The sequence below is a fragment of the Parus major genome, chromosome 2, assembly GCF_001522545.3.
Source record: "Parus major isolate Abel chromosome 2, Parus_major1.1, whole genome shotgun sequence".
NCBI lineage: Eukaryota > Metazoa > Chordata > Aves > Passeriformes > Paridae > Parus > Parus major.
Genome location: NC_031769.1, coordinates 54,894,577 through 54,907,029, shown reverse-complemented (window position 1 = coordinate 54,907,029; position 12,453 = coordinate 54,894,577). Strand labels below are relative to the sequence as shown.

Below are 12,453 nucleotides of genomic sequence, written 5' to 3'. Positions count from 1 at the left end.
GGCTTGCTGTCTACACTGGATGACTAATCGTCATGGCACCTGGTGCATTCAAGCAGGCCTGTGCAGTGGAATAGTCATACCTAGTTATGTCTGCACACCTGATGTTTTATTAACCAGTATTGATTTTTTTACCCGGGGGACTTTTTTCTTCCTGAAAAAAGGCAACCTTGCAGGAGTGAAAGGCATTGCAGGGAATGAATTTCTAATGAACCCCTTCTTTCCCTTTCTTGACTCCTTTTAATGTAGCTTCATATTTTAAGTGCCTGAACTGAAATTTCATTTTAAGCAATTCCATTTTGATAAATCCTTTTAAACCTTGACTTTCTGTAAGGTTATTTTTTAAAGATTGTGCTGCCTGACTGACACGCTTAGCAGTGCCTGTAAATTTGAGCATTTCATTATAGGTTGCAATGAAGCATGCTCACATGCAGTGAAATACAGAGAATTGAGTAGCCTAGACTATTTCAGTAATGCTGAAAGTGGGAGGGTGGGGGAGGGGGCAAATAAAAGAAACCTCTGTCATAAATCAAGTAGTACTGAAATTCTATCTTTTCTGTTTAGGTGTAGTTCACATGGTTCAATTAACAGCAGATCTCTCAGAATCAATTCCCTTCTTGTTTGTATCAAAATAAGTTTGAGATAGTATGGATTTAGGTGGAGATTTATTTATTTAGCTACTAGTTTTTAGAATGAAACTCCAGAGATTTCCAAGGAAGTGTATTTGTCGTGGGAGTATTCTATTTAGGAATGTTACTATGTGAAGGAAAGCAAAGATAACAGGAGTTATCTGTGTGCTTAAATGCACTGTCAGAGACCTTCCATAATTCAGCTGTATTTTACCAGTGGCTTACAGCTGGCCTTTTGCTATGTTTGAACACTTTGTTTTTATTTTGATAATGAAGGAGAATTAAAAATAAGGCTCAAAGGAAACATTAGGATTGAAGCAAAACTGCAGAAAGGATCTAGGAACTATTTCAGATCTCTGTTGGTTCCTGCTCTCACGCTGCATTTTTAATTTGCTGCCACAGTCCATCAGCTGGTGTGCACAGACTGCGGACACACCATTAGTTGTCAGTGGATGAGGGTCCTCATGACTCATTCTGACAGCTAACTTGCACTATCACAGTAATATGGGCTTGAAGCCCTCCCTGTTTTATTCTTTGGGTACAGTTAAAATAACCTTTCTCTATAGAAAGTGGTGGGCTTTTTTCATTTCCCCAGTGTTGCTGGTATTCATTTAGCATTGCTGTAGTATTTCTTGTGGTGTCTTTGTGTTTATGTAATCAATCTCTTTCTTTCACAGTTTTTGGCACTGGGAACACATTATGGCAAAGTTTATTTACTTGATGTCCAGGGGAACATCACACAGAAGTTTGATGTAGTAAGTATGACATTATTCAGAGCCCATTTACAGGAATGTAAAACTGCTGTGATGTACTAATAAGTCAGTTAACACTCTTGTTACACCTGCAATTACACTAACACATTCCATAACATAAAAAGCAGTGCATGGGCCTCGCGAAAAAAAGTTACTCTGCATGATTTTGTGGTGAGCACATCTCAGTTTATAAATATAAATAAACTTCTTCATGAAGCAGAAGAGGAAATATGTATTTATGATTGCAAGTGGCTATTAAAAATGGAACCCAAAAGCTCATTACTCCCATAAGGCAAGAACCTGTTCATTAGGTGACTATTGTCAATTATTAGTTCATGCGTTATCATCTTATCTGGTTGCCACAAGTAATTGAAAAGTGATTGATTACCTTGCTGGCTCAGTTTGTCAATTACTAGTATATAATGCTAATATTTTATGTAAATGTTTTGAAGTTTGAATTATTAAGGGATTGTATTGATTGAAGTAAAAGAAGCCCTTTTCCTTATTGTGGTTCATGGTATGACAGGAATAACATGCTAAATTTAAAGCTCTGTTCTAGAGTATTAAATGTTTCTTTTTATTGTGGATATTAGTTCATTAGTTTCAAATTCCCTGTTTTTCTTGGGGAGTGGAAGGAAGAGAATTAATGATTTTTTTTTTCTCCTCAGGTCATTAAAAATTCTAGTAGCCAAGCATTCTTTTTTCATAGCAGTGTAAGCATTAGCCATAGAAACCACTGCAAGATGTGGACATGATTTGCAAAGAGAATATACATTGTAAAGCAGACACAGATGCATGGAAGGGGTCAAGTGTTTATATTTTTGAGAAACCCAATTATGAATTGTGAAAGGGAGTAGGGGAGTATAAACTTAAGGCAAAGCTCTTGAAGGAATTTCTAGATTTAATTTTAGTCAGATTGACAATGACCTTACTGGCGATTGATTAAAGTCAAGCTAATTATGTGCTTCTATTTCTTTTAATTTTGTATGTTCATCAGCCCTGCAGCTGAGAATGCTGACTGCATTTCAAAAGAGGAAAAGCTTTTGGTGTCTCCCTTGCAGTCCTGATTGCTTTACATGCATGATTCTTGGTAGAGTTTCTCTGGGAAGTAGGATAAACTCTCTGTTTGAGGCAGGTCAGATTAAATGTGTCTTCCATTGCTGCAGTAGAAGCCAGAGTAAGAGACTCACTCAAATGAAGTGCAGATTTTGTATTGAGTCAAGCATTAACTGTCCTAAACTTGTATTTGTTCCATTCAGTGAAAGCAGTGTAAGGTGCTTGGAAAATTTTAGTTCTCAAACGATCTTCTTCTGTCTACCACCAATGCATTGTTCTCTCACACTAGTTCCAAGAGATAAAATCCCCCTTCTGTAGAGACTTAGGGAACTGCCTAGGTGTAGAGCCAGGAACAAGGGGACCTGCTGAAGTCTGTAAAACAAAATCCCTGCATTCCCTTTATACCCACCCTCCGAAATCTGCTGTTATTTTCTTTGCTTTTCATTACTAAAAAGTCCTTCCAGTGCCTGCTGGGAGGGTGGTTTCTTATGAAGTTAGTGTTGGACTATACAGTTATTTTCTGCTCAAAGATGTTACTTTTCCAAACTTGGCCTGCTTCAGGATGATTTTTGTGCTGTATCTTCTTATAAAGATGGCAATGATTTTTTTTAAAAAACTATTGTTAGAATACAAACTGTTTTTGAACAGGATAATAGGAAAAAGAAATGTTTCTTGGATTCTCTTCTTAATGTTTTTATCTCTTTTGTAATGTACATGTCTCCAGTGCAATAGATTATATCATGGATTAGGTGGAAATGGTGCTTGTTTTTCTTTTTATTCCTCTTTTTTCTAGTTTGAAGAAGAGTGATTTTTCTCTAGTACCACTTGTCTTTAAAAGAGAAGTTTTTTGAGGATCTACTAACTGTTGTAGAACAGAACAGGCTGCCTATGTGAGAAGAAAGCAGCTCTGTAATGTACATGGCTGCTTAAGCTGAGAAGTTTCCTGAATTAATAATGTTCAGCTGCAGAACCCATAGAGAGTTTATTCTGAACTGGCTGCTGTGCATCAAAATATTTGCCTTCTAACCTGAACTTCTCAGATGTTGGATTTCGGACTAGAGGTATCACTATCAAAACGTTCAGTGGGGTCTTAATTCAGTTCTCTCCTACTAATGCCTCTTTATTGTCCCGCATGGAGAATTTGAAGTATTAAAATTAAAGTAATTAAATGTTGTAAATCCCAAATAAAACCTAACCCTTTCCTGAAAAAAAAAGGGAATTACTTCCTGAAGTCACACAAAGGGACAAAGCATTTCTTGTAAATGTGCTGGCAAAGGCTGTTTTCACTAGAGGTATTTTTTCGGATTGTTTTTCTCTGATCCAAAAAGAACAAATTCCTTCTCAGAACCTTTTTCATTGGTGGAATGGCATATATAGTTCTATCTTGAAGTTGTTAATAGGAGAAGTATCTGTTGTTACTCATTATTGGAAATAAGAATATAGAATATTGTATTTATTTTGTACATAGAATTTTCTGTATACAATTTTTTCTGAGTAAAATACTGAAATATTTTAATTGTTTTCAGTAAACAGTGTACCTGGAGAGTTTCTTTCATGTATTTTTCTTTTTGAAAGGATGTTTCAGCAGATATTTTCTGTCTTGTGACATTGCAGAAATTAATAGTAAGGATAACAATGCGATTCCCTATGTGCAAAAGAAATCAGTTACATAATTCAAGAAACTGATGTTGAATCCTATGCCAAGTGGACAACTAGTCTCTTCAGGCTTGCAACTCCTCTTGTCAACAACAGTGGAAATGTGTGCTTTTGAAACTGTTGTGAGATATTTGTGATTTGGGGGGAATCGAGACAGGAATTGGGAGGCTTTGGCCTTTTGTGTTGCTTGGTATCTCAGCAGTTGTGCTTGTGTTCTTATCCCTCTCTCCTCTTTGCCTAGCATTTCTGTAGCTCTTGCCAGGGTGGCTTGTCTTTGACAATGTCAGCTGCCTAAGATTAACTGGTATGCATCCTCAGTAACATATGTTTGACAAACTGGTGTTCTCTTGTATTAGGGTTCAGTGCATTGAGTGAAATGAAATGTGTCAAATGCACTGAAAATTATTACTAAAAGGCAACAAGAAGAGGGAAGAAAAGCCTGCTAATTCCACTGACAAAGGATGATGCAGGGCTGATTCACAGCGCGTTAATTCCAAATGTCTCTCCATCTTTCTTTCCTTCTTAGACTGTCTACAATTTATTAATATAATTATTGCCTGAACTGACATCCTGTGGATTAAGAATTTGTAGATATGGAGAAAGCTGTACAAACATGTTTAGTTACATAACAAATCAAAAAGCTTTCAAAGGGCGAGAAAACCTGTCCCCATTCTGGTCTTCTAATAGACATCAAGCTTAAAGCAAAAGTGGTAAGAAGTCTTGGATGGTGCCAGTGATAGTCTTTTAGAAGGGGAAAGATTGCTTATTTTATAAGTAACGAGGATTTAAAGGTGAAGGTGTTTCAGTGGTGATGCATGAGTCTAGAAAATGATGTAGTGTTTTAAAGCTTCTCTTAGTACAAAGAAATTTAAGTCTTTTTAACATTCAACATTTGTGAGCTATTTGTGACTGCTAGAGTTTCAGCAGAATATGTTCTCACAGCATCTCTTTTTACAGTGTTTTTCTTTCCTTGCATCATGTTTTTTTTTCTTGATTGTCACACATTGTATAGCGGTGTTTAATTATGGGTTTTTAATTGGAGTGACAGTAATCCAAAATCACTACGTCATCTCTGCTACTTTGAAAACTTGAAAGGGAGTTCCTTTTGTGGTGGTATTATTGCCCGTGGGTGTATTGAAGTTACAGCACTCACCAGCCTCTGGAGCAAGACCTTGCTTGAAAGTCAGTCTGTGGCCTATTGGTTTTGCTGATAACTCAGCAGGTTACAAAGAAAACATCAGAGGTTTCAGTTGACTTGATGTCTCTTGGCAAGAGTTTATTTTTTTAACAAGAAAAAAATATTTCTAGCAAAGAAACAGTTGTTCTTAAGCACTAAGAGCTGCTGCTAGTAATGATGCAAAACCTACTAACTGGTGTGGGAGATTATGCAACATCTCTCAATGGGCAAAGTAACTTAGTTTTTCATTGTATAATGAAGAAATTGCTTTGGATGGAACTTTGCATGAGAGTTTGAGACTAAGATGATATAAATGTCACTTACTTTGACAGACTACTTAAAATTCCCTGTTTATTACCTGATCTACATCATTTTAGATGTTGGTGTCAAGCTATGTAAGAAAATTTAGTCAGGAAGTGAAGCAACAGAATTTAAAGATCTGGGTAGCTCTGTGTTAGTATTTGCATGGTGTCACTGTGCCTGTTAAATTTGAAGCTGAAATCCTGTTTTGTTTACAAAACCTAATGGGATATTTTAAGTGATAGTTCCAAAAACCAAAATAAAGATTAAGGTTTTGATAGAAGTAAGTGTCTATGCAAGGGATGGGTTTCCTTCTCTACCTTGAGACCTCTCACCCAAATGGGTGTTGCATTTTTATGTCTTAAGTGCTATACACCAACCCCTAGCTCTTTCAAATGTATAAAAATGTCTTCTTTGGGGATTTTTGTTTTAAGTCTTGAGTGTCTACACCCAATTTAATATCACTTCTGCTTCTATCTGTCTTTTCATTTTAACTACAGAGGACTTGGAAATCCAAAGGTTTTTACAGTAGTTGTGGGAATAACTCAGATGGCTTTTGAGTCTGGGTTTTTTGGTATAAAAGCTTGGACAGTATGTTTTATATGTTTATTCTGGTACTGTGCTTACTAGGTTGCTTATGACCTGATCTGTTTCCAATGGGAACTGTGAAGCTATTGAAGATTGAGAACCATCCTTGGCAAAAATCATGGCATACCTGTGGTATCTTGCCTGGACTGGCAGAAATTGTGGTGTTATGACCATTATTCCATATATGCCATTCCATTTCTTCTCTGAAAGAAGAAAAAATCAACCTCTTGTACATGTTTTGCACATTGTCTTTGTACCATTGTATCTGACTTTCCTTTGAAAGGAGTATTGCTAAAATTTTTAGTTAACCAAAAAGATCAAAGGGATATGCCAGGCATTTGTTACTTACTAGTAGAAATGTTGCTTGGAGTATGGATGAAATGTGGGAGTTCTAAACAATTTTAGAATCCCTTATGATTAATTTTTATAGCTCAAAACTGAGGCAAGTGTGACCGTTTCATTCAATTATTCTTTCAAGCTTGTAGTTTGAATAACTGTCGCTTAGTGGAGAATAATGTAAAAAGTTTAGCTGGAGGTATGAGTTCAGCTACAGAAAGTATTGTATGGTCCAGTCATTTATTTTTTGAATGTTGTTAGCTCATACAAGTCAGATGTGTGCTTGTACTGCAGCAAATAGTAACATATATTCTGTAGATCTAAGTAATTTCAATTAAAGTATAAAGCCTATGTACTTTATCACTGATTCTGGAATAGCAATTGTTTCTGCCTTCTCTTTTGAACTCTTGACTAGCAACTATGTTGCCCATGTACCTTTTTTGAGAAGGATTACAGCCCCATCTTTAGACCAAATGGTCCTTCTACAACTTCATTATCATTCAAATGCATATTGTTTTCTTCTTTCTTTTTTTTTTTTTTTTTTTAACATAGAAGCACAGGAAGAAGTCTTCTTTTTTGTTCTCTAGTATTAATCACTTTTCTTCAGAGTGGGTATCCTGTTGTTTGTCAGTTGCATTTCATGACCAACTCTAAATGTATTACATTTATGGTACCTTAGCAGCCCATTTTCGTGTCACTGATTTCACCAGAAATTTATTATGTCACCTTTTAATGAGGTAAAGGACTGTGATGTCACAAGCATGTAGACATAGAAAATAGTTCACTTTCTCTTGACTTGGTAGGGTGCTATCATATTATGCATCCTTTTTCAAAAAAAATAAAAAAAAAAAAATGAAGCACTGAATATCCAAAGGGGAGAATGCTAAACATGAAGGACATTAAGGACATTACTGCTGTAGTATTTAATACAGCATTGTTGTTTAATGAAAGGGCAAAGTTTCCAATATGTTTTCTTGTTTTTCAACAGATCTTGTTGCTTCTTATTTCTATGGTGGATCAAATAGAGGATCCTCCTTACTGTAATCCTGCTAAGTGAATTTACATGTGTCACTTTCAAACAGTTTTGAACAAAATTATTTGTGATATTATTAAGATACATCAAAATCATTAAAACAATTTTTTTTTCCTTCTCACTCTTTTACCACCCAGCTCTAGTAACATTTACTGTTTGAACATGTATCACATCTCATGACTATTTAGAAAGTGGACCACTGTTCCAAATTGCTCTAGCTTTATTGGCAGCAATGAAACAGCTAGTTTCAAGTAGCACTGACAAAGTATTTTCATAGAAGACTGGTAATTCAGATGTGCATTTTCAAAAACCTAATAACACTTAAAAGCATAGTGAGGATTTGGAGAGGTTTGATTTTAGGAAGTTAGTGTATTGCTGATTCTTAGGGCTGTTTTCCTTTCAAATGGGGTATTATACCTGGATGGCATTTTTGTCCATAGGGAATGCAGGCACTTATGTGCATATATAGAATAATAGTAGTTTGCCTGTCAGAATTATTAAGAGTTCAGGCATTAATAAAATATTATTTACATTAGAAAATGTTTTCCTACTTAGAAAGACTGAGTTCTGGAGGACAATGTTTTTTATACAAGTTGACATTAATGATAGAGCTACAGCCCTTTGTTTCCATTAACAATAAAAATACAGCCCTATTAAAAATAGATAATGACATAACAGGGGCATAATATGATGAGCAAAACATGAAAGCAAAACCAAGTAGTTTTTTCTGTGGGGAAGATATTAGTGATAATGTATTTAAAAATTCTAACAAAGATTCCTTTCTGAAGTATGAGACTTATTTGTTTTAAGAGTCAGAGTATATAGCACCTTATTGCACTTGTGATGGAATATTAAACATGTACAGTCCAGATCGGATTCTGGTGTTAATACCCTCAGAGTGGCTGCTGGTAAAAGTATCTACTGTCAAGCTGGCCATCTCCACTGTGGTTCTGCTGAAGAAGTTAGTTTCATTCAGTGTCCTCTGACACAGAGAAATAAAAGCGTAAGAAACATCAGAAATTGGTATTTTGGTGTTGGAAGATTCACCACTGTAATCCTAAACTGGCTGCTAATTGAAGTCTAGTTGTTGAAGATCTTGGCAGTTTTATGGATAGGAGCATTGAAATGTGAGCAGTGTAAAGATGGAGTGAATGAATCTGTTTGCTTTTTTGATCTACTTTAAATAAAGTTTATGATATGCAATCAAATCTACACTTCACTGGTATTGAAATAGAGCCTCTTTGTATGTAAATGCATTGAGGAACTTGCACAGGATCAATTCATCTTCATATTTAGTTTTCCCTATCTTACTGTCACAATGAGGATATGGCATACAATATACTACTTACGGTAAGTTACAGTGCACTTCGTAATACACAGTTTCTACTTGTGTGAGTACTCTTTATCTCTCTCCATCTTTTTGGTTTGCATATATTTTTAGCATCCTGACAAAAATCAGACACCAGTCATTGACTGAGTATCTCTGGTGGACTTGCAAGACTTTGCCAGATGTTTATAATTGCAAATGAAAGTTCCAGAGTTGGTGTCCAAAGAGAATGCAATGCTTTCAGTAATCAGAAAATGTGTTTATTATTATATGTGGCTCTGACTTATGCCAATCTGTATCAGTGTTGATAACTGGAAGTTTATGTGGAAAATGACACTGTAGGTGTAGGTGTTGGCTGAGCTTGAACATTGATTACCCAGTGTAATATTTAAGTATACCAGTAATATGAGAATTTATGTTGTTTTCAGCCAGGAAAGGGAATTCATTCCTTTATAGTATTTCTGCATCTCTCTGATTCCATCAGTGGAGATCTTTTCACTGATTTCAGTAGCCGCTGGGTTTGGATCATTGTCTGTAGCGAAGTGGTTGACAAGCTAAAATAATTGCAAAAAGTGCTTACTGCAGTTTTTCATTGCAGGAGCTTATAGAAAAAAAAAGAGAACTATAAAGAAAATAATGGCTCTGTATGGAATGTGTGGAGAAACAGGGTTTCTAAGCTCCATGGGGTGATGTCCTCTATCTTGTGTTAAGTCAGAGAGTGGGATGAGCATCATGGCTGTTCAGAAAACCTTCCTGGAAATGATGTTGGCACAACAGTGCATGAGCCCTGAGCACTGTATGACCTGCTTAGCCTTTTTCATTAGTCATGTTTCTGAAATATGGCTTATCAAGAAATGGAGTAAAATCTTCAAATAAAATACATAAATACTTTCCACTTCAAGGATGGAATTCTACTATATTCTGTTAAAAAAATTAATGACAGTGGTGGTGGTATTCTTTTAGAAACAAGCTGTGAAAGTTCCCCTTAAGTTACATCCTCAGAGTTTTAGATATGTTTTGGGGATTGTTTTTCAAAGCCCATTTTAATAATTCAGTAGCCTCTCTTGAATGTTTATATGTAAAGATAAATTCTCACAAGTTCATTGTGGTTGGCAAACTATTCTGAAAAGAAAGCAGTTACAGAAATTGGCGAGGTGAACCTCCACAATGCCTGGAATAGTCTTTCTCCCCAGGGGCTGTTGGATTTTCCAAGGAAGGTATATCTATCACCTGCAGACTTTCCTAAGCCTTCCCCCTGTACTTCAGCGTTCCCCATGGGTGTGTGATGGGGAATATTGCTTCATATTCTCAGATGGCTTTAATACACAGATAGCAACAAAGAAGTAGAGGGAGGCTTAGGACATAACATTGTTGAAGAGCCCTACAGTTATACAGAGAATGGCAAAGGGGACCTGGGGGGAGAAGGAAATGGGAGTAGTTTGCTTTCCTTGGCGCAGAGTTCCCAGGAGGATATCTCCTTACACAGCAGTGTTTTAATAGAAAAGAGATTTTTCTTTGGATCCATCAGTTAGCTAACAGTTCAATTCTGCTAGGAAATAGTCTAGGCTTTCAAATATAGATTTTGTTTTGGTAATAGTTCCATCATTCCTAAACAAGCATTCTGATTATCTAGTAACTGTTAGAGATTTAGGGAGATCCCTTGTTAATGTTTTTTTTTTCCCTTGAATGTTTTTTTTTCTTAGTCCCTGCCATTGACAAACAAGGTTAAGGGACTCACTGATGTGGAAAATACCGAAATCACTGTAGGCTTTTTGTTCTTTCTCACTGTCTTAGACTCTATATGAGTGACTTCTTGTCCTCATATTCCCTTAGTTTTAGACAAGCTTTTGAGATCTTTGTTTTTGTAGGTAAGGTCTGCCTTCCTGTAGACAAAATAAAAGTTCATGTTGTTATTGTTCTGAGTCCCAGACCTTGTCACTCCCCTGAGCTTCCCCCCCTTCCCTTTTCTTCTAACCAACGTAATCTCCCATTTTTCATTTGGAGAACGACAGATTCAAGAGTGTTATAGGAAATGCAATGGAGCAAGAATTCTCACTTACCAGAATCTCACTGCTAGTATTGTTGAACTAAACCTCTTAGGTGTGGATATTAGTAAATTTTCAGCAAATGAAACTTCAGGTGTTGTGAATTCAGAGTATGCTACTTTGTTGCAGGCAGTGGTAAACATCTTTTTGTGTAATTCCTACAGCCGCCTTTTCAAATTAGATCTTTGCGTTACCATGCTTTTTTTCTCAGCTATGTGTAAATACAGAGGTATGTGTATGCTTCTGTCTTTTTATAGGTGAATCATGGTACAGCATCAGAATTTGGGTTTTGAGCTGCTTTTGCCTGTACTGTTTCAATAAAATTCTACAAATATGCAAAATACATGTGAGTCAGTGAGATGCTGCAGCATTTGGGGCAGGAAAAGTGCAGGGGTTTAGTTTCTTTTTAAAGGCACCTCAGTACAGGAGATATCTGGGTATGAGTGTTTTGAAGTCAAAACAGATGGGACACACAACATGTAATACACTTGTGCTTAGCTGTTGCTGAGGATTTGGGGTGCTTTTCAAAGCAAGTTCCTCATCCTACATAAAGCAAGGCTTGTATTTTGTGAGGATCTTAGTTTAGTTATAACAATAACTGATGTGGTTTCTGTTTGCAGATCAGTATTTTAGACTTGGATACCTCCACCATGGTGGAAATAATACAAACCAAATAATGGTAGTCCATACTCCAGTAGGCTAACATATAAAACCATGGGTTGATTTATCATTTTGCTGTACTTCGGAGTTTTACGTACTTGTTTATATGAATGGCATGCAGATGAAACATGAGTAAATGAAACATAGACACTTTTAGGAGACAGGTTTTTTGTTATAATGCAACTGTATACATATAACTTGCCTTAGCATGAAGAACAGCTACATAATCATTATGCAGCTCCAGATTGATACTCATGTAGCAGAAAAGACCCTTAGGTGTTTTTCTTCTTTTGGTATATATGTCTTTGTGTATGCACAGTGTTGCCTTCCCCTGAGGGAAACTGAGGAGTTCTTTCAGAAATGGATGGTCAGGAACTAAATTAAGCCAAACGAGGCAAATGTTGTATTTGAGAATGGTTTATTGGTAAAAAAAAAAAAAATAAAAAAAAAAAAAAATAAAAAAAGACACGAAAGAGGGCTGGAAAAGACATAAAAGAAGGAAGGAAGATGGAAAAGGACTGGGGGGGAGAGAGAGGGAGAGGAGACAGAGAGGAAGCGAGGGCGTTGCCACCTGCGAGTCGCGGTCAGTGCCGTGGCTGTCCCGGCTCTGGGCTGTGTGCGCGCTGCCTGCCTGTGAGTGCGCTGGCTCTTAGGGAGCCTGCGCGGCTCTGGAAGAGGCTCCTGCCACCACGGGGCTGCACACGCTGTGAGAGGGAGCTCCGACCGGACATCCAGGACCCTGGACAGGGCCGCGGCGAGCATCTGGGGACCGGCTGGGTCGGGGCGGCAGCGTGGAACGCGGGTGGCTCAGGCAGGGACACAGGGAGGCAGGACAGGCACGAGGACGGGCAAGAGCCAGCGAGGGCAGGAGAGCCAAAAGGCAGACTGGGGCCAGGG

The 12,453-nt window shown here is 37.2% G+C and overlaps 1 protein-coding gene across 2 annotated transcripts in view; it reads left to right on the top strand.

Moving 5' to 3' along the window:
- VPS41 (VPS41 subunit of HOPS complex) overlaps nucleotides 1-12,453 on the top strand; it is a 107,507-nt gene that overhangs the window by 22,086 nt on the left and 72,968 nt on the right. For both annotated transcript variants that reach the window (XM_015618382.1, XM_015618383.1), the window contains exon 4: nucleotides 1,304-1,381. In XM_015618382.1, the coding sequence (XP_015473868.1) occupies nucleotides 1,304-1,381 (78 nt within the window). The remainder of the gene's footprint in view (nucleotides 1-1,303; nucleotides 1,382-12,453) is intronic.